The sequence below is a fragment of the Typopeltis vanoorti genome, chromosome 17 (genome assembly GCF_054136105.1).
Source record: "Typopeltis vanoorti isolate ZY-2024b chromosome 17, IOZ_Tvanoo_1.0, whole genome shotgun sequence".
NCBI lineage: Eukaryota > Metazoa > Arthropoda > Arachnida > Uropygi > Thelyphonidae > Typopeltis > Typopeltis vanoorti.
Window position 1 is genome coordinate 481,553 of NC_143565.1, and position 23,561 is coordinate 505,113.

Below are 23,561 nucleotides of genomic sequence, written 5' to 3' on the forward strand. Positions count from 1 at the left end.
AAATCTGCTAAAAGTCTGCAAGATTCCCTGACTAAATTGAATAACTGTTGTAATAGATATGGTATGAAGGTCATTAAAAAGACAATGAAAATAGGTAAAAACATTGAAAATATCAACTGCATTGTGAATGGAGAACTTATAGAACAAGTAAAATATTTCATCTACTTAGGCAAGATTTTTAGTGAAGATGGTAAAAGTGAAATATGGAAATAGACAACAGAGTCAACAAAGCTCGTATGGTAGGAAGTCAACTGAATAAATTTATATGGAATAAGAGAGAAATTTGCCAAAACACTAAATTAGCTGTATACAAGACAGAATTCAAGCCAATTTTAACTTATGGATCTGAGAGTTGAGTCAGAGACTGTAGATATGAGAGTCCTGAGAAAGATTGGGGGCATGAACAGATGGCATCAATGGCAATATCATATTAAAAATGAGGATATTAGGAAAGAACTTGCCACTATCAGCATCCAGGAATGCATTAGCAGCGCTAATCTCAGGTGGTATGGTCACTTAAACAGAATGGGAGAGGAAAGTGTTCTCTGCCAGGTTGGCAAGTAAAAGACCCAGGTCTTTTACCTGTCTGATGATGATGAGTTCAAAATTCAACAAGTTCAGTCAAAATATTGCTTAGATGTTACATAAATGATGAAAATTACAAATAAAATTTATGTGTGTTATTATTTTGATGAAAATATCATTTTACATAATGGTGTATGTCACTATAATTGTCCATTATTGGCCACAAGTCATGTGGTATATTATTGAATTAGGCCATTAAGTTTTTGAAATGCAACGACCTTGCATGCGATTGTGAACATGACTCGCTGGAAGACCTCAAATTTGTTCACCCCTCCTTCGAAGTTCTGTCTCACTGTCGCTCAATTCGCTCACATTTGTGGGGAGATCAGTTTCCTCTTGTTCTGAATCACTGTTTGCCCAATAATCTAATTCAGATCCTTCATTATTGAGTATTTCATGAGCATTTGTTCTAATTCACGTTCAGTCAAGAACCGTTTTACACCCCTGCTTTGGGCACCACTGGGGCCTGGTGATAGAGAAATTCAAACTAATCTCTCAGGTCATAAGAAGAGAGCTGTGAATCCCTTATATTGTTTGGACTGGAGCAGCCAGAGTTATGATGGCGCAATGTAATATAAGCATGAACACGTGCAATTGTACGTGATGCAGCTGATGGGCAGGCGTTATGATATACTAATATAAATTCCCTTTTTTTATTGATAAAAGTCAACCATCCTCATGGATAATGAAGCTGAAGATTCAAATTTAACTACAGTATAGTCTGATAATGAATTTCAAGCATACGCTATTATTTTTGGAATTTTTAATTTAGCGATGTAAATATACATCAATGTGATTCTGGGTTCATGTGCTTTAAGTTTTTGGGCACCAATGTATATTTACATTGATAGGACTCAAAGTGTTAATAACAAGGTCACCAAAATCAAGGATCTCAAGAGCTTGTGAAAACATTTTATAAAGGGGAGTTTTATAGGTGGGGAGGTCCTTTGGTGCAATAATTACTGAAGATAGGTAGATATATTAGCTATTACCCAAAGATGAAAGTTTTGAAGTTTCTATTGTGATATTTGCTACAGACTCGATTAATTATTTGAAGAACCCCAACATTCAGCTTATGATACAAATAATCAGCCCAACATTATTATTAAATGTAACTAAAAATTAAATTTATTAAATATATTAAAAATTATTAATACTTTAAGTTAAAATAGCAAATATTTACTTCAGCAGTGGTTCGGTATCCCAATTATAATTCCAGACATATCCATCATTATAGGCCTTCGTTATCTTTTCCTTCAAAATGATTTCGACATGATCCTTATCCAAATCAGTCTTACACTTGGCAAAACACCTATTCACATAATTTCTGGAATGAAAGATTAAAACCACATAAGTATATTACAACTGTTCAGTACTGGTGAAAAAAAAAAAAAAAAAATTACAGAGACCCTTGTTATTACCTGAATTTAAGTCAGTACTCAATGTTTTCCCTATGTTGGGGTGGGTAGTAGAATACCCTAACTGCACTCCTGCATATTGTAAGAGGCGATAAATGGAAACCCAGTCTCTGGGGGATATAGCCAGGTCCCCTTCGGGGGGGTTGGGCAAAGGGCTAATCACCCTTCCCTGTAAAAATTATCTGATTGCAGAAACTGCAAATCTGGATGAACAAATGCTCCTGGTAACAGACGTGACTTGCGAGACCCCAGAAGACTGTTATCTAGCCTGGTCTAATGTGGATAACATATATGACACACCAAGGGGGAAAGCCTTTCAGAAACCTTGTTGTTGAAAGATTCACTTATGAAGCCACAAAAAATTTTAAAGATTGGATCATGGAATGTCAGAACACTACCAGGTAGGAAAAACTAGGCAGGTAACAAATGAAATGGATAATTACAAGTTAGACATTTTAGGCATCAGTGAACTCGGGTGGACTGGTTTTGGTAGACATAACTAAAGACAACAAGATAATATTGTACTCCGGATCAGAGGAGAAGCATGAAAATGGAGTTGCACTAATATTGAACCCAAAAGTAACCAAAAGCCTGATGGAATGAGAACCAGTAAATGAGAGAATTCTAAAAGCCAGGTTCTATTCCAAATTTATCAAACTTTCTGTTGTGCAGGTTCATGCACCTACTAATGATGCAGATGAAGAAATAAAAGAATGTTTTTATGAACAACTGCAAAAAGTAATAAATTCTATTCCAAAACAATATTATAATAGTCATTGGCAATCTTAATGCAAAAGTGAGTAAAAGGTCATGTGCAGAAGAAAACTCCTTAGGTTTCGAGGCTTCTGGAGACTGAAATGAAAATGGCATGATGTTTGTATCCTTTTGTGAAATGAAAACTTTGTTATTGGAGAAGTAAATTCAAGCATAAAGAAATACATAAATTGACTTGGATCGTGCCAGACAGCAGTACAAGAAACCAAATCGATCGTGTGGCTATCAATAGTAAATTTGCAAGATCCATACTTGATGTGAGAGTCAAACATGGTGCTAATGTTGGTTCTGACCACTTCTTGTTAGTGATGAAATTGAAATTAAAACTTCAAAGTGTATTAAAAAAAGAAAAAAAGTTCAAGAACTGCATTTGATATTGAAAAATTAAAGAAACAAGAGAAAAGTTTACTTTGGAGATAAAGAACAGATTCAATATATTAGAAATGGAGGAAAAATGTGATGTTACAGTAGAAAACAAAGTAGAAGAATATTGGAAAAACTTCAGGAATACCTAACAAAGCATGGATCTTACAAATTTGCTGAAGATGTAATTGGTAAATGAAGAAAAAAGAAAAATAATGGTTAACTGCAGAAACTTAGAAGATTATTGAAGAGAGAAAAAAAATAAAATCATTAACGAACCATACAAATTCAGAACGATTATATAAGGTACTTAGCAATAGCCTTTGTAAAAACTCGATTGTAGCTTAAATATTCCAAAGCACATTGCATCGATTTTTTACTTGAGTCAAGTCCCATGAGAATGTTGTAAAAATAACTTGTTTGTCTCTGTATATTTTGTACTAGATATTTTTATAAATAACCCTTTGGAAGTTAACTGTATATACTCCTTTAATAAGAATATTTTAGAGTGTTAAAAACAAAGGCAATGTTTTGCCGCCGGAGCTGTATGTAACAGATCTACATGGCGCATAAGAAAGGTTGTTTATGAATTTTTGTATGTATTTTGAGAAAGGCTTACAGGCTCTACCTGTAAACATCTCCAAAGATTGTCTGAAAGGTTCAAACAACTTTCTGATGGCCGGCAACTTACAATCAAAAGAAGGCACAGAAGAGAACAAAGAGCAGGCCGAACTTGAAACTTAAGATGAAAGAATCATGCCGAATTCTTTGGGGTTACAAACTTCATGCAAGGTCTCAGAGAAGGCATAATAAAAAAAGGACAGAGCCAAGCATAGGGAGGCTGACCAGTTCCAGACATCACCAGAGAGCTTCCCGCTTCCAGCAGTTGCAGAGACAGCATCTAGGCTGCAGACAGGGCTTCAAATTGCTGAAAGGAGAAGTTCCAATCGCCGGAGAAAAGTTTCCAGTCCAGAGAGAGGGATCCTGGTTGACAGTTAGTGACAGTTTGAGACGGTAGACAAAAGAGGCAGTCATCCAGGCATTTTCAGCGAGCCCAAGCAGAGGAGAAAAGGCGAGGCAAATTACCCGAAGCACCTTCGCTCGGAAGTTTTATTCTTTTCGCTGTAGGAGAAAAAGTCCACAGCCCGCTATGTTCCTGATGAGATATTTCTGAAGCCAGATTTCCTGAAGGAAGCTCAAGATCTGAGATGAGAGAATTGCCTTAGACCTTTGACTGAATGTGTAATATAGAGCTTTTGTAAGTTATATACCTTTGTACAATTCCTCTTATAATGTTTTAGTTGGACAATTAAGATTTAGATTAACAGTAACAAGAAGTGTCATTAAGAGAATCTATTGGCATATTTGAAGTTGATATAAAGTTTGTAAAAGTAACTTAACAGAGAGGTAGCTAACCTCTTTGCAAGTAAACTAGGATTTTAATAAGTGAAAATTGTAAGCAGAGAGTAAATAAGTTTTTGAGTTAAAGAGATTAATTATTGTTGAAGTAAAAAGGTTCTAATTTATGCTAAAGAATTTTTACAGATGGGTAGAGAAAGCAATCTCCCTAATGTTTAAATTCGTGTATATTTCATAGTAATGTAATAAAAATGTGTTTTGATTTTTTTGTTAAAAGAGTGCTGCATGTTTGTTTATTTACAACTGCACTGTTTCTAAATAAATTGGACTTGTGAGAGAGAAACTAAGTTAGATAGCTGAAGCATAAAGCTAAGTAAAAGTATAGACCACGACTGTTTGTGTAAAGTTTTACTGAAGGAAACTGTGTTAGAGAGAGAGAAATCTACCAGCCATATTATTGAGTTTTATGCTAATTAATGATATTAGTGACGCGGTCTAAATTAAATAAATTTTCTAATATCTTAGGCATAAGACTCGTACTGCGAAGGGTAGATAAACATAGTACGTAATAATATAAGCAAGAAAGATTCAGAGAGAGAAAGCGCACACAGCAAATTAGAATAACGGCATATAAAGAATTAGCTAGTAAGAAAAATGGTATACAAGGTATATAGAAAAAAATAAAGACACTTAAAATAAAGAGAAATTAACAGCATATTATTACATTACATTTAACACTAGACATCAAAAATGAAAAGATCATGTGAAAAAGAAATTCATATTTATTTACTGGTATAACGATTCATGCATTAATAACAAAGAAGTAGTAGCAGCAATGAATGAATTGTTATAAAATTTTTATTTTATTCTAATTAAATAAATGTAACTAATTAATAAATAACAATTAATTTTATTCAGCGATGATTTAATTCGAGTTTGGAGCCAACCTCCAAACTGAAGTGGTAGGCCTGCTTATCACAAAACATCTCTGACAAGTAGGCCTCCATGCGTTAGTGCCTGTAGCATGTGTACCTTTATCCACAGTGCATCATAGAGCACATTTTCACTGGTGTTGTATCCATAACAATTGTGCATTGATTACATTTTGTTCCTACAACCAAAAATGTGTCTTCATGCTCCATAATAGAGCAGGTGATGTCTTAGAAAACACCTGGAACACATTCCACTGGTTTGATAAGCAGCACAGACCTTGGATACAATTCTATGTGATATTCTAAACCCTCTGTTAATATCAGTAATTCTGCAGCCTTCTTCAAGCTTTCCAATAATTCTTAACTGTATGAAATCACCTAGATATCTTTCAGACATTACAAGATATCCAAATTTGCAACTTTATTACTTCACAAAAGAGCTTCCTTCAAACACAATTCCTTTAGCGCAGCCTTTTACCCTGTTGAGTGCTACCACATGACCCCTTTGGCCCAATCCAAAAATTCTAATGTGTACCATCTTTCTACTCGAAATCTTCATTTATACAAATTGCCATAGTTGATTCATTTTAATTTGTAGTTATAATCTTAAGAAATAGTGTTTGTCCTTAGGTTTCGGACAGCAGAATACAAATTCATACCCAAACATATCCATACTTGAAGAAAAACAAGCCTGAAATGTGGAAAAGCAGCTGAAATAGATCATATTCAACCAGAAATGCTCAAGTATGGGGGTATAAAAGTCCCGCAGCGGCTGCAGAGTTCAGAAGGCCCAGAGAGACGAAATCCAGATGATTGGAGTAGAGCTTTTATAGTACCCATACATAAAAAGAGAAATAAAACTGAATGTGGAAATTACAGAAGTGTTTCCTTACTGAGTGTACCTAGTAAGATTTACACAAGTATACTTGAGGAACTTTGGTTCAACCATATTTCATACTGACCATATTTCAACAAGTATACTTGTTGAAATATGGTCAGTAATGATCAGTCTGTATCTTGAGCAGAAGCCCAGTAAATACTTACCATTATTATTAGCTTTACCCTTTTCTCCAAATTTTCCCAAAATGTTCTTATATACGTGGTGGGATTCACTTCCTACTCTGCTGTTTAGATCTCCAACAAATTCTACAAATTTTAAACAAGTTTAAAGCTATTGCATATATTAAAGACCTACAAATGGCATACAGCTAATCAGCTACTACAGTGTTCTGGTTAATAACATAAATCATGCAATGTATCCTGCCCATCTTTTCGTGTTCTCATATTTTTTGTTTTTCCTATTATCTTTTATTCAAAATATGTTACTGTCCTCAATAAAGGCCTATGTGATCAATTTCCCTTAATCTTTCTTTTAAGGTTACATGGTGATCAGCATTCATATTTATGAATTTAGGGACACAAAACACATGTGTTGAAAAGATTATTTTACTGTTATTTAAATTAAGGGGATATTAAATCCCACATTGTTTTAAAACGGAAAAAGAAACTCAAAGATTGGAATCAGAGAGTTTCATGCCGAATATAGTAAACTATAAAAGTATCGGCGATTACTAGCGTGAGCTAATGCAAGTAGTCCTAGTACGTAGTACAATCTCGGGCAACTCGCAGCAAAGGTGGTAAAGTTCTGATCGCTATTCTTGGTATTTTCCATAATGTAAAAACATTTCCTAGGAAACGTATGCTGTTATTACATTATGGTGGGAGGTCACAACCCAGACCGGTTTCAGCCTTTTTTGAGGCTTCATCAGTGAGTAGCTAGACCAAATAGATACCAAAGGGTATAGCGAAAAGAACTTATATACTCTGCTATACGAGTTGTCAAAAAGGTGCAACCATTAACTTACTTAAATATAAATATAAAGAGCCAATAGGCTTCATTTCAGCGATATAAACATTATTTAAATTAAGGGGATATTAAATCCCACATTGTTTTAAAACTGAAAAAGAAACTCAAAGATTGAAATCAGAGTTTCATGCTGAATATAGTAAACTATAAAAGTATCGGGGATTACTAGCGTGAGCTAATGCTAGTAATCCTAGTACGTAGTACGATCTCCAGCAACTCGCAGCAAAGGTGGTAAAGTTCCGATCGCTATTCTTGGTATTTTCCATAATGCAAAATTTCCTAGAAAATGTGTTTTTACATTATGGAAAATACTAAGAACAGCGATCAGAACTTTACCACCTTTGTTGCGAGTTGCCCAAGATTGTACTATGTACTAGGACTACTTGCATTAGCTCACGCTAGTAATCGCCGATACTTTTATAGTTTACTATATTCGGCATGAAACTCTCTGATTCCAATCTTTGAGTTTCTTTTTCCGTTTTAAAACAATGTGGGATTTAATATCCCCTTAATTTAAATAATGTTTATATTGCCGAAATGAAGCCTATTGGCTCTTTATATTTATATTATTTTACTAATTAATAATAAAATAATAACATCTATGTTGTTAACTAATCTTTTTTCTTAGCCTGCCCTCTAGTGATTAAAAAAAATAAAAATAAAAAAATACCAATAAAAACTGCAATAAATTCTGCTAAAGTCCTCACGTACTAGGATTCTTCTGGAATTATACAGTTTATATTGTTATACTATGATTATCTTCTGGATTTGTACAGTACAGGTTGCTATTGAATGTTCAGGGAGAAAAAAAAAAAAAAAAAAAAAACTCCACCGTCTTCTTGTATTGAGATTTTTCTTCGTGGTTGCTATGAAAGTTGCAGATGGGTCCTCCACATTCTTGGAATGGTTAGACCTTTTATTCAGATTCGGATCATGTTTGAGCATTTCACATGCTTCCTTGAATTTCCGCTTGAACCAGGTTTTGGTGCGGTGTAGGGACTTGGTATAGAGTTGCGTGGTCAGAAAGGCCGGTTTTTCCAAAATGGAAGTATTTTATGTGTCGTTTGTGTTCATCCTTTCTGATTGGGATGGTTCGCTCTGTTTCCCCTATGTATGGTATGTTACATGTGCAATCTATTTTGTAAACCCCTGGGTGGGCTAGGTGTGGCAGGGGATCCTCGGAAGAACTGAGTAGTTGTCTTAATTTTGTAGGGGGTTTAAAGGTGGTTTTGATGTTGTATTTGTGTAGTGTTCTATTTTTTCAGAAATGCCTCTAACATATGGTATAGCAATAGCATTCTTGAAATCTTTTTTTTGTTATTAGTGGTATCTTTGTGGAGGATCTTGTGAATGGTTTTTATACTGTATCCATTTTTTTATAAAGGTATGTTTGATGGTCTCATATTCATGGTTAAGAGCTTGTTTATTTGAACAAATGGTTTGAGCTCTGTGTTTAAGGGTGCTTATGACCCCTAGTTTTTGTGTCGGGTGGTGATAAGAAGTTTTGTGTATGTACTTGCCTGTGTGTGTAGGTTTGCAGTAAACTGAGAAGGAGAGACAGCCTGAAGGAAGACGTGTGACCAGTGTGTCTAGCAACGGAAGAGAGTTGTTTTTTCTTCTATTTCAATGGTGAAGGTGAACTGGATGTGTTTGTGTTGTTTGTTCAGGTGGCTAAGGAATGTATCTAGTGCTTCGCAGCCATGGGGCCAAATGGCGAAAATATTGTCGACGTATCTGGGCCAAATTTTGGGCTTTAGGCACGCCGATTCTAGAGCTCATCGCTCAAAGTCTTCCATATAAAATTTCGTTATGGGGGGGGGGGGGGGGGGGGAGTGGTGAGCCCATGGCTGTGCCCTCTTTTTGAAGGTAAAAATTGTTTTGCCACATGAAATATCTGGAGCGGAGTACGTGGGCAAAGAGGGCCGTGATGTCGTGTGGAAATGTTCTGTAACAGTAAGATAGTATCATTGACCTTGGTGAAAAGGGAAGTTATGACTAATAGATCTTGGTCGTTGAGTGTAATGTTTTTAATTTTGTTTATGAATTGTTGTGTGTTTTTTATGTAGGAAGGGGAAAGACCAACCAATTCCTTGAGTGTGGCCGCTAATTTTTTGACTAATTAGTAATTCGGACTGTCAATTCCTTCTACAATTGGACGCAATTGTCAGTTTTGTGTACTTTTGGCAGGCCATAAATTCTGGGTGCGCAGGCATACTGCGGTATTAATTTTTTAATTGTTTCTTCCGGCCACATGTTAACTGATTTAAGTAGATCAGTAGTTTTCTTTTTATTGCGCTGTGTGGGGTTGTAATTTACCATTTGGTAGGTGTTGTGGTCCGATACCAAATGGTTCATTTTTTCAATGTAGGTTGTCCGATTTAAAACAACAGTGACATTCCCTTTCTCTGCTTTTGTGATAATAATGTCACGGTTATTTTTTTAGGGATTTGAGGGCTAGTTTTTCCGCTATGTTTAGGTTGCTGCTTAATTTTTCGGTTGAATTTAGTAAACAGGCAGTTTCCATCCATATTTTTTCATCTAAATTGGTGGGGAGGGATCTTAAACCTCTCTCGATATGATATTATATCTAGTTTATTTACTGACCTCAGAGCAATGCCGTAATTTAAACCTTTCTCCAGTAGCAAGAGTTCACCTTGGGTGAGGTTGTAATCCGATTGGTTGATAACCAGACAGTGGTTGGTTGCTCCTAACTGCGTTTGTGGGTGATTGGCTGCTCCTTTCATTATGGCATCGTAATTGTCTTGTGCTTTCCTGTAGTTTTAATGCTTGAAACTTTGTAATTGTTCTTTGTTTAATGCTTGAAACTTTGTAATTGTTCTTTGTTTTTGAGCCTGGCCAAGTCGTCTGTGATCTTGTCTAGAATATTCCAAATTTCCGGATAACGTAACTGGATAGCTCAAATTTTAGTTGTAACACTTTGGCTTGGGTAGATGCTAAGTTCTTTCGTGCCTCGTGGATCTGTTCTTTTAACAATGCTTTTTCTAGCCTAGATATGAAGCACTTTAGTTGATGTAAATTTCTTCTTTCGTTTAATGCAGTTGGGTATTAAGTTGCTGTCTCTACATCGTTTCAAAAAGGCTAGTTGATTAATTAACATGGAACTACATATCTTTAGCTTACTGTAGAGGCTGCACTGCTTGTGGGTCACATGTCCATTGATTATGATGACTCTTTCTTTTAAGGTTACACGGTGATCAGCATTCATATTTATGAATTTAGGGACACAAAACACACGTGTTGAAAAGATTATTTTACTGATTAATAATAAAATAATAACTTGACGTTTAGACCCCTGTATTGAGGTCATCATCAGAAGGATACATGTGTATAAGAACCAAGCTACATGCTGTTGCACTCTATACAGGTAAATTACATCTATGTTGTTAACTAATCTTTTTTCTTAGCCTGCCCTCTAGTGATTAAAAAAAAAAAACTACAATGAACTCTGCTAAAGTCCTCATGTACTAGGATTCTTCTGGAATTATACAGTTTATATTGTTATACTACGATTATCTTCTGGATTTGTACAGTACAGGTTGCTATTGAATTTTCAGGAAAAAAAAAAAAAAAAAAAAACACTTCAAGTGTTCTTGTATTGAGATTTTTCTTCGTGGTTGCTATGAAAGTTGCAGATGGGTCCTCCACATTCTTGGAATGGTTAGACCATCATTTTTATTCAGATTCGGATCATGTTTGAGCATTTCACATGCTTCCTTGAATTTCTGCTCGAACCAGGTTTTGATGCGGTGTAGGGACTTGATACTTTCCAATCAATTCTGTGGTATGTTTGAAGAGCGTGGTCAGAAAGGCCGGTTTTTCCAAAATGGAAGTATTTTATGTGTCGTTTGTGTTCATCCTTTCTGATTGGGATGTTTGCCCTGTTTCCCCTAAGTATAGTATGTTACATGTGCAATCTATTTTGTAAACCACTGGGTTTACAAAGATACCACTAATAACAAAAAAGATTTCAAGAATGTTATTGCTATACCATATGTTAGAGGCATTTCTGAAAAAATAGAACACTACATAAATACAACATCAAAAACACCTTTAAACCCCCGACAAAATTAAGACAACTACTCAGTTCTTCCAAGGATCCCCTGCCACACCTAGCCCACCCAGGGGTTTACAAAATAGATTGCACATGTAACATACCATACATAGGGGAAACAGGGTGAACCATCCCAATCAGAAAGGATGAACACAAACGACACATAAAATACCTCCATTTTGGAAAAACCGGCCTTTCTTACCATGCACTACAAACATACCACAGAATGAATTAATTGGAAAGGTACCAAGTCCCTACACCGCACCAAAACCTGGTTCGAGCTGAAATTCAAGGAAGCATGTGAAATGCTCAAACATGATCCGAATCTGAATAAAAATGATGGTCTAACCATTCCAAGAATGTGGAGGACCCATCTGCGACCTTCATAGCAACCACGAAGAAAAATCTCAATACAAGAAGACTTGGTGAAGTGTTTTTTTTTTTTTTCCCTGAAAATTCAATAGCAACCTGTACTGTACAAATCCAGAAGATAATCGTAGTATAACAATATAAACTGTATAATTCCAGAAGAATCCTAGTACGTGAGGACTTTAGCAGTTTATTGTAGTTTTTATTGTTTGTTTTTTTTAATCACTAGAGGGCAGGCTAAGAAAAAAGATTAGTTAACAACGTAGATTTAATTTACCTGTATAGAGTGCAACAGCATGTAGCTTGGTTCTTATACACATGTATCCTTCTGATGACCTCAATACAGGGGTCGAAACGTCAAGTTATTATTTTATTATTAATCAGTAAAATAATCTTTTCAACACGTGTTTTGTGTCCCTAAATTCATAAATATGAATTTACCTTAATGTTACACATGCTTTCTTCTAATGAATGTTGTATTCCCAGTTCAGTAGCAACCAATACAAGCATTCTGCAATATCATTATTTAATCATGCAGCTGACATCAGAATATACATTAAATTGTATGCTTTCTTATAGAACATGCATAGTATCAAAAATTTATCAATGTTCCCTGAAGCAGCCTAAATTATACCTTAGTCACTTTCAGGAATATTGCTATTCTAGTTAATACCCTCCCAACTTCAATGAGTATTTTTGTAAAATCAGATGTCAAACATATTTAACTGAAATAAAAAAAATGAAAAAACATTAAAAAAAAGCAGTACTTACCTAAGGCTTTCAGGCCAATCATGACACTTTGGGAGACTATTAAAGGAATTTAAAAATTTTGAAATGCCCTGCAAACATTTGTATCAATATATTACATAAACACTAAATCTTAATGAATCAGAGCTTACCAAATCACTGAAGTTTTATTCTTACGTCAGTAATTCTGAATATCCAAGAAATTTGTATAACATTTTAACTGTTGCAGATTGTGAAATTTAAAGATAAAGGAGGTAAATACATTATCCCACACATTTATAAGAGTAATCCTAAATCTCTCCCTCTCCGCCATTTGATTACTTACCATCCCTACCTCTGTAACATTCAAAAGCTTCAACCTGAGAACCAAAGTTGCACGTCAAAATATACGTAGCCTTGCCATAAATACTGTTACAATTATCATACCCCTTTGTATCCACAGAATTGCATGAGCCTGCTTCTGTTAGTGGCACTGTGTGCAGCCAATATTCACGTGTTTCTCAGTACACACAGAGAGAGAGAGATGTCTAGCTGTATGGGTTAACAAGCAGTGGGAAGATTATGTGAATTGCTTAGCTCTAATAGCACTTCATAAGGTTGGAATGCAGCCACCAGTTATTTTCAACATACTAAAAACACTCAGGATCAGTAGGATGTTTGTGTATTGGACTATTAACCATTACAATGATAGAGAAGACATATCTGACCACCAAAGGACAGGTTGGCCAAGTTGCATTAGGGCAACCTTGTGAGGGAGGGCTGTGAAGGCATGCCTCCACCATAATCCTGTGAGAACGCAGAAAGTGATGTCACGAGAGATGAGTGTTTCGCAGAGAATGATGTCATGTGTACTAACTGATGACCTGGTGGTGAGCCTATCATCATTCTACTGGAGACACTTCCTAACACCACAACTTATGCAGAAAAGGATGATAAAATCAAAAAGCACTTCTCTAGCTGCATGCAAACAATTCACTGAAGAGTTGTTTAAATGCCAAAACAATCAGGTATATGACTCATACGAGAGCACAGCTCGTGCTGCCATAGCACCCAGGATTCAGAGAGGTCATCACCCAATGTCAGTGATAGTTTACTGGGGGGCAACGTATCAGGGATATTCAAGTTACATTTCTGTGAAGATGAGGTCAAAAAATCCAAAGTGTATCAAGATACCATTTTGGAACATGTACTACAGTACCTGAACAACCTTGTTTCACAGTAGGCAGTGGACCATCTAACAGAACTCAGCCCCTGCACACAACAGTGGTTGGAGGTAAATGTGCACGACCACATATCACAATCTGATTTTCCATCTGAAAATACTGATCTGAATCCAATGAACTTCAAATTGTGGTTTCAGTTTGAGAGGGTAGCCTGCAAGAAACGATACCCCAGCATTGCCAGCCTGAAATTGGACTTAGAAAGGGCAGTGCAGTGTTTCTGTTGGATGCTGTGTATGCCACAATCTATATGTGGCTTCACAGACTTCAGGTGGGCGTGAAGGCAAAAGGGAGACATTTTGAATATTGAATGCTGCTCTATGCATGTGCTAAAGATGTAAACAGCTCATCGATATATTAGATGTTAACATGTTGTTCAAGTTATAACAGTATTTATAGCTAGACTAGTTAGCCATCCAAAGGTGACAATTAGGATCCCAGGATTCTACAATTAAGCTTTAAATAGTTTTAATGCAACATGTGTACTAAACATTCACAGTTCGCACATGTAACAACAATTATATAGAATTTTACTCAAAAATTTTAATATATTTCATCCAGCATAATGTTCAATGAAATATAATCCTGAAACACATCCCAACTCAACATCACCAGAGTTCAGATCGGTACTATCAACAAAAGAAGCCTGAATGGCAAAAAATTGGAACTAGCAGAAGAATTGGATAAGTACCTGATTGACATAATAGGGGTGACTGAAACAAAAAAGACAAAAACTGGTGAGATTTTTTTGAGCAATAATTACAAAATGTTATATTCAGGCAATAACAATCAGGGACAAGGAGTAGTTATCCTATTCAAACATTAAATACGAGGCCAATCTTCTCGAATGGCAGGCAATATCAAGTACAGTGATGTGGGCAATTATGAGAATAGGGAACAGGACAATGAGACTTATTTCTGCCTATAGATCCACAGAATGTTCTACTAAGGTAGAAGTGGAGGAATTTTTAGATGCTTTAGAGAAAGCAACTGACACAATGAAAGAGGAAAAGTTAGTCCTTGTTGGACATCTAAACAGCAGAGTATGAAATTACTGTCAGACATTTCAGGAAAATTTGGAGAAAAGAGCAAAGCTAATAAAATGGCAAATACCAGTTGGATTTCTGCTCAAGACAAGGACTGGTTATTACTAACACAACGTTCACACATAAAAATGTGCACAAATTCATATGAAGAGAAGAGGAATAAGAAAAGTCTCAATGACGATGTTATTGTTGATAGTGATGTCTTCTCCTTGGTGCAGGACACTAGAGTGTACAGAGGATTTGAAATTGGATGCGATCACCATTTAGTCTTGAGCAGGATAAAATTTTTAAAGATTTAAAGCAAATAAAAGTTGAGCAGAACTCCGATGTGAACTGTAAACTAAAATACACAAACAATAATTATGAAAAAATGAAAGACTTTGAAAACAAGAACCAAACCTTGGAGATTCAGTAGCAAACACTGAAGAAAATACTGACTGATTCAGCCAGAGAGGCATGTGGTGAGATTGTCTGCAAGGATAGAAAAATCAGTACTCCATGGTAGACACATAAACAGGCAGTGAAGGAATAGAAGAAAGCATATCAAAAGTTCCTGGCAAATAAGTCTGCTTGTGCTATTAGATAACACAGAAACAAATTTAAAAAGCTAAACACTGTAAAACTAGCTAAACAAAAGTCATGGGAAGAGTTTGGTAAGAACACAGAAAATAAATATCAAGGTTGCAAGATATTCGGGAGGTTGTTGAAGAAGCTCAGAAATGGAGAAAGAGTGCTGCAAAAGGAATTAGAGACGATAAAGGTGGCATGAAAACTAGAAAAAAGATAGCCCTTTTTTATAGTTTTCCTGATTTATGGAATAAATACTTTGAAATACAGTCATACCCCGACTTATGTGAATCCGGAGATACACGGTTTCTTATATGTACATATTCCCGTCCTGCTTCACGCCTCACCACTAGTTGTATCTTTCCTGCACCTACTGCATTCGCCAGTGTCGCACATGTTGTGAACAAGCACTGACATGTTTCGTGCGATCTCCATTCATGCACGATTTTTATAGTCTACAAACCTTGCGATTGTTTAATGTTATGTTCTTGATAAAAATTTTATCACATAAAAAATAGTAATGTCGTCCAAAAGAAGCAAGTCCAATTCTTCTACAGCTAGCAAGAAAAGAAAAACATTGACTTTGGACACAAAACTCAACATTATTAAGGATTTTGAAGGCAGAATGAAAATTTGTGAGCTAGCAAAGAAGTTCGATCTAAAGGAATCCACAGTAAGAACAATCATAAAAGAAAGGTTTACAGATTTTGCAGAACACAGATTCTAACAAAGAATGAATTGTAGCCACAAGGCAAGGAATAAAAAAAAATCATTAGGTTGCTATGAAGAAACTTTGCATGAGAAGAAAAAAAACATTATGTTGTCAGACGAATCTATTAGATTTTATGAAACCATCGACATCGAAATAACTTTCTTTTTTTTATGTACGAAAAACTACAATTATGATTATATTTATTAAAAAATATAGGTGTTTTTATAAACCTTTGGTCCAAATTAACTAATATTTTGTATGTATATATAATGTTTGTATATATAAATTACATGCAAAATTATACCCCGAGTTACGTGAATTCGACTTGCACGCTTTTTGTTGGTCCCACCGTAACTTCGGGGTATGCTAAATGAAACAAGCAGTGATGACAGCACAATGGTAAAATACAACAGGAATACATATACATACTTAAAGAGTAGAAAAAGCCATCAAAAGCCTGAAATGTGGAAAGGCAGCAGGAATAAATGACATTTGACTAGAAAGTCTTAAGGAGGTATAAAAGTCTTAGTTGATGCACTGCATTGATATATACCCTCAAGGGGTGTACAGGATATGATAGTACTAAATGAAAAATTTACATCATTAATAACTTCCTATCTACAATTTTCCTCCAAATCAGTCTGTTAGCTGTCAAAACTCCAACATTATCAGATCTTATATTTCTATCTACTAAGGCACTTTTTATTGGATTATCCATCTATATCTTGGTCTTTTTCTGCCAACATGGCAGAAAACACTTGTTTTGCCAATATTTCCTCTCCCATTCTGTATAAGTGACCATACCACCTGAGATCAGCTCTGCTAACACATTCCTGGATGCTGACAGTGGCAAGATCTTTCCTAATATCCTCTTTTTAATAAGATATTGATACCATCTGTTCATGCCCCTAATCTTTCTCAGGACTCTCATATCTGCAGTCCCTAGTTTTTGATCAAGTGTTTTACTTCTCACCCATCTCTCAGATCCATAAGTTAAAATTGGCTTCAACACTGTCTGTATACAGCTAATTTCTCTCTTATTCCATATAAATTTATTCAGTTAACTGCCTACCATACCAGCTTTGTTGATTCTATTTCCATATTTAATTCACCACCTTCATTAAAAATCGTGCCTAATTAGCTGAAATGTTTTACTTGTTCTATAGATTCTCCATTCACAATGCAGTTGATGTTTTCAATGTTTCTGCCTATTTTCATTGTCATTGTCTTTTTAATGATATCCTTCATACCATATCTACTACAACAGTTATGCAATTTAATCAGGAAATCTTGCAGATTTATAGCGAAGTATAACATCATCTGCATAAAGCAAGGATCTGACATTAACATCTCCAATTTTGATATCAGGTTTAATACCACTTTCCTTCATAATATAATCCATATAGATAATAAATAACAGAGGGGATAATGTACATCCTTGTCTCACACCAGATTTAACATTAAACCACCTCCCTGTACTTCTTTCAATCCTAACTGCTGACTTACAACTCAAATAAAGACTAAGTATTGTTTGATATAATGCTCCATTGACACCATATAACTGTAGCATTCTGAATAGCTTCTCTCTTGTCATATGTCTTTTCCAGATCTGCAAAACTTAAATACAGATCTTTATTATATTCCCACGATTTCTCAACTATCTGTTGTAAAGTGAAAATCTGATCCCGAAAACCTCTATTTGGCCTGAATCCAGCTTGTTCTTCAACAAGCTTATCTTCCACAATCCTTCAATCGTTTCTCGAGTATACTTGAATATATCTTACCTGGAACACTCAGTAGATAAACACCTATGTAATTCTCACATTCAGTTATATTTCCCTTTTTATATATGGATACTATAAGAGCTTTACTCCAATCATCTGGAATTTGTCCCTCTGTTCCAGGCAGTCTGAACTACACAATGCAGCCACTAAGACTTTCTAGTCGAATGGCATCTACTCCTGCTGACTTTCCACATTTCAGGCTTTTGATGGCTTTTTCTACTTCGAGTATGGATATGTATTCCTGACCGTGTAACTGTTGTTTTTTACCACTGTGCTATTACTGCTTGTTACATTTAGCAGTATTTTGAAGTAATTATTCCATACATCAGAGCTATCTTTTTTTTTCCCTAGTTTTCATGTCACCTTTATCATCTATAATTCCTTTCCTCTTTCTCCATTTCTGAGCTTCTTCAACAACCTCCAGAATATCTTGCCACCTTCTTGATATTTATTTTCTATGTTCTTACCAAACTCTTCCCATGACTTTTGTTCAGCTAGTTTTACACATTGTTTAGCTTTCTTAAATTTGATTCTGTATTATCTAATAGCAGAAGCTGATTTATTTGCCAGGAACTTTTGATATGTTTCTTCTTTTCTTTCACTGCCTCGTTTAACTTCCTGTGTCCACCATGGAGTTCTGATTTTTCTATCCTTACAGACAACCTCACCACATGACTCTCTGGCAGAATCAATCAGTGTTTTCTTCAGGGCTTGCCACTGAATCTGCAAGGTTTGATTCCTGTTCTCAAACTCTCATTTTTTCTTCAATTAAGTTTGTGTATTTTAGTTTACAGTTCACATCTGAGAGCTGCTTAACTTTTATTCACTTTAAAACTTTCTTACATGTTATTGTTTTCGATATAAAATTCAATTTTATCCTGTTCAAGACTAAATGGTGATCACTTCCAATTTCAAATCCTCTGTACACTCTGGTAACTGCAAGGGAAAAACTTCACTATCAACAATAACATTGTCAAAGAGAATTTTCCTATTCTTTGCCTCTTCTCTCCATGCGAATTTGTGCACATTTTTATGTTAGAACATTGTGCTAGTAATAACCAGTACATGTCCTAAGCAGAAATCCAACAGGTATTTGTCATTATTATTAGCTTTGCTCTTTTCTCCAAATTTTCCCAAAATAGTTTTCTATATCTGACAATCATTTCCTACTCTGCTATTTAGATCCTCAACAAGGACCAACTTTTCCTTTTTCATTGTGTCAGTTGCTTTCTCTAAAGCTTCAAAAAATTCCTCCACTTCTACCTTAGTAGAAGTGGAGGAACAAATATGAGAATGGGGAACTGCACAATGAGACTTATCAGTTCCCCATTCTCATATTTGCTCACATCACTCTACTTGAGACTGCCTGCCATTCAAAAATATTAGCCTCATATTTAGTGTTGAATACTATGGCTACTCCTTTTCCTTCATGGTCATTGCCTGAATATAACATTTTGTATTTATTGCTCAGAAAGATCTCACCAGTTTTTGCCTTTTTTGTTTCAGTCACTCCAGTATGTCAATCTGGTACTTATCCAATTCCTCAGCTAGCTCCATTTCTTTGCCATTCAGGCTTCTTATGTTGATAGCACTGATCTTGAACTCTGGTGATAATGAGTTGGGGTGGGTTTTAGGATTTGTTCCAGTAGCTGACTTTTTTGCTATTTGCTCTGGTTTCCTAGCAAAAACAACGGGGGCTTGTTTATCTGGGCGACACCCCACCAGCATGAAATTCTGTTATGTTGTACCATCATTTGATATTTTGATTTAAGCCAATAAGAATACAATTTGGTCAGCTAAATCCCAAACTGCCAGCCCATCCTCGTTCGTTCAGTATCCAAGTAGATACCCAACAGGGTGCACCACGAAAAGGTGAGGATTGGACATTAAGTCAGAGGGCCTGAACGGTTCTCCGCATTCCTTTAAAGCCTATGTGGAGGTCTCCTCTCAGTTATATAGCTTTATCCGTGAAGCACCCCCTATATATTTACAGTCTTATGAATAAAAATCATTTTTCAGAACTGATTTAAAGATGAAACTTCTAGTCAATCATTAGAAATCCTTTAAAATCTTGATTTAAGAATTTCTTAATGCTGTGAAAAATTTTAGTAACTTTTCAAAAATATATAAAAGCTCAGTTTTTGTTCATCTGATGCAGTATTCCAATTGACCAGGGTCTTTGTCTTGCCATCTTTGCTGATCTTTTCGTACCCATTCTGTTCAAGTGACCATACCACATTACATTAGCTCTGCTCACGCATTCTTGAATGCTAACAATGTCAAGTTCCTTCTTAATATTTTTGATAAGATTCTGTAATTGCTACCATCTGTTCACTCCTGTAATTTTTCTCAGAACTCTCATATCTGTAGTCTTTAGTCTTTGATCAAGTGCTTTACTTCTCACCAAACTCTCAAATGCATAACTTGAAACAAGTTTGAATACCATCTTGTATAGTGCTAATTTGGTTAATTTCTCACTTATTCCATATAAATTTTATTTATATGGAATAACAGAATTTATATGGAACCCCCTCCATATAACTTTTATTCAATTATTTTCCCCCCAAAATACCAGCTTTGTTTACTCTCTTGTATGTTTCCAAATTTACTAAAAACATTGCCTAAATAGGTGAAATATTTTACTTGTTCTATAGGACTTCTATTCAGAATGCAGATAAAGCTTTCTATATGTTTCTGTCATTTTCACAGTTTTGGTATTTTTATTACTGATATTTATGCCAAATTTGTTACAGCTGTTATTCAGTTTAGCAGAGAATTCTAGAGACTTGCAATAGATGTATTTAGGAGTAAATCATCATCTGCATAAAGCAGAACTAAGTTTGATATAGCTTAGTTAGAATCGAAAGAAATACAGGTAGATGGGTTCATGTAAATTCTGGTGTAAGGGCAAAGGTGCTAATTATCTCCACTCTTATTCATCATCTATGTATATGGATCACATTATGAAAGAAAGTAGCATTACAGCAGATATTAGAATAAGAGTGGAGATAATGTGCACCTTTGTCTTACACTGGAATTTACATTAAGCCATTTTCCTGTATTTCTTTCGATTCCAACTACTGAAGCAACACAGTCATTTAAATATAACACTACATGTTGATCTGTATAATATTCCATTTACCCCATATAATTCTAGTGTTTTGAAAAGATTGTCTCTGGGCATTGTAGTGTTTTGGCTAATTTCTTTCTTGTGGAAGTCCCTGAAAGTAAGATCACATGACCATTGTATTGCTGAGACCCCTGAATATAACTTCCACTGACTTTTGCCTTTTCCTTTTCTCTCTTTCTCTTTGGAAAGGCTGGGTTTAAAGTATTAAAAGACATTAGGACATTCGTAAAAAATGAAAATAATAAAAACGATTCACAGGAAACTAACAATGAAGCATTGTACTACAAGAATGATAATGTTATCTTCAAGTCGATTAAAAATGAGTGTCAAAATTTTTTCTTGACACCACTTATTTTTTTTTATTGGTCGTTAAACAATAACACGATATAAATAACAGTTACTGTTCACTTTTCTTACATAACAAAAACCAGTATGTATTTATGCACAAAACTTGAGAATGACAAAAGTCAACAACAGCCAAGTAGTTAGCATACAACCTTTCTAACCTATAGGCTGAGGATTTGAATGCTTATTCAAACCCTCATTGGCATGGATGTTTGTGATTGTCTTTAGGTGGGAGATGAATTTCAATGCCTTGTATGAGACCACTGACACACTTATTGGAGGCCTGAAGTTGCTTGAAAAAGTTCCATGTTTGGTCTCTATAGCAGGATTTCTGCTATGTAAAAAATAAATAAAAACACAAAAAATTATATATAAAATTAGTAAAAATAGAAGAAAAAAATCCTAGACCACCCATGGCTCGAATGTACCATAGGTTTATAAATAAACCTTTTGCAGGTGTGAACCACATAAAAATGTAATTTAAAATAGTGATAATATTAAAAAATTACCCTTTGCTTTCTTCTTGGTGTTGCTGAATGGAACTCCCTGAAGTTGATCCCATATGACCATTATATTGCTGATGACACTGAATATAACCTCCACCACGACTTCTGCCTCTTCCTTTTCCTCTATTTGGAAAGGCTGGGTTTAAAGGATTATTTCCAGATTGTACATTTCTTTTTGGAAGAACAAACCTTATTCCTGCTGAGCCAGGAGATTCTATAAGATTTTAAAAAAATTAGTAAAAAACTTAATGAAAAATTATAACCAAAAAATCTATACAAATATTTCCAAACATAAGAAATCCCAATATAAAATGTGAAGAAATTTGCCTTATTTCATATCTTCATGCATTTCTTCGTCTACACTCAAGGTCAACAATCATTGAACAAATGGTTACAACCCCCCCCCCCCACCACCACCACCAAATATATGCACAAAGTGAACCAGGCACACATACCTTGATCATCACTGAACTAGGAAGATGCAGAGCAATAAAATGTTATCAATATAGATAATATAACTGAATGTGTAGTAAGACCAGTAGTGTGGTACAGCCAGTTATTAAATTTTCAAGAATTCTGTGAGCTAGTTGTTAAACTGAACAATGGTCTATAAACTGTACAGCAACATGTACTTCAATGCAAAATGGCTGGCAGAATCAGAATTTGAACAATAAGCTAGTGTTGTGTCGTCCCTTCTTTCTTTTTATATTATTGTGTGTCTTGTATCTCTCTCATTTGATATATCGGGACAACTTATTCAATTTTAGCCTTTATTATTACAGTTGCAATATTAAATTCTATTGCGCATGTCTCTACGTTAAGTAGATTGCATCATTGTTATGCAATCCACATTAATAATAAACTTAATCTTATGTCTTGCTTCTCTTATACTCCTTCTTATGTAACTTAACTTTTAAGGGCCACCAGAAGTTTACCCGTTCCCTGAATTCTATAAATTATCCTGATCACTCAGGCAAATTTATTTTTTTTACTGCGCCAGCCTCAGCCTTAAAGTCAGAAATAGACTCTGCCTTTAGGTTAATTATAGAATATCAGGTGTTACTAACAATATACAGGGTGTTCGGGATAAATTTGACAGTTTCGTAAGGAAAAAGAAAATCTTCTTTGTATCTATTAAATTTAATGAATTGACAAAAAAACATTACAGGCAGAGTTAATTACAATACTATCAACAAGATTTACTCAAAATAACCACCATTAGCATCGATCACAGCTTCAATTCTGCTTCGGAACCTCGAACAAGCTGATGCTACAGTCTCCCTGGGAAGGGCCGCAAAAACTGTTTTAATTTTATCCATTAACTGGGCTTTTGTATTACTGGAAGTGCGATTGGTGTCTTTTTCAACTGCGCCCCATACAAAATAATCCATGGGGTTAAGGTCTGGGGAGTTTGGAGGCCAAACATTTGGACTGGTGAAGTCGTAGAAATTTTCAGACAACCATTTTTGACTTTTCCCAGAGGTGTGGCAAGGGACCGAATCTTGCTGCCATACATACGGCCTACCATTGGCTACCCTTGTTATCCAGGGCTTGACTACAGTTAGCAACTCCACGAACAAAGCCAGAATTCCAATGCCAGGGTTCTTCAACACCTGTTCCTGCAGATTTGCGAGGAATTCTGCTGTACGAACGCAATCAGATCGTCTGCTAGGGATCTTTCTTCTTGCTACATCCTCGTAGTCACCATTGCAAGTCTCTAGTTCATGCCTGATTGTTTTTACTGTATTCAGGGAGCATTGGGCAG

At 35.4% G+C, this 23,561-nt stretch overlaps 1 protein-coding gene across 2 annotated transcripts in view; it reads right to left on the bottom strand.

The window, feature by feature from the left end:
* Window positions 1-23,561, bottom strand: part of LOC150097088 (leukocyte receptor cluster member 8 homolog) — a 347,020-nt gene that overhangs the window by 207,192 nt on the left and 116,267 nt on the right. For both annotated transcript variants that reach the window (XM_090407668.1, XM_090407667.1), the window contains exons 5-7: window positions 21,800-22,010; window positions 12,511-12,546; window positions 1,769-1,912 (exon numbers count right to left, since the gene is read on the bottom strand). In XM_090407668.1, coding sequence (XP_090263794.1) covers window positions 1,769-1,912; window positions 12,511-12,546; window positions 21,800-22,010 — 391 coding nt within the window. The remainder of the gene's footprint in view (window positions 1-1,768; window positions 1,913-12,510; window positions 12,547-21,799; window positions 22,011-23,561) is intronic.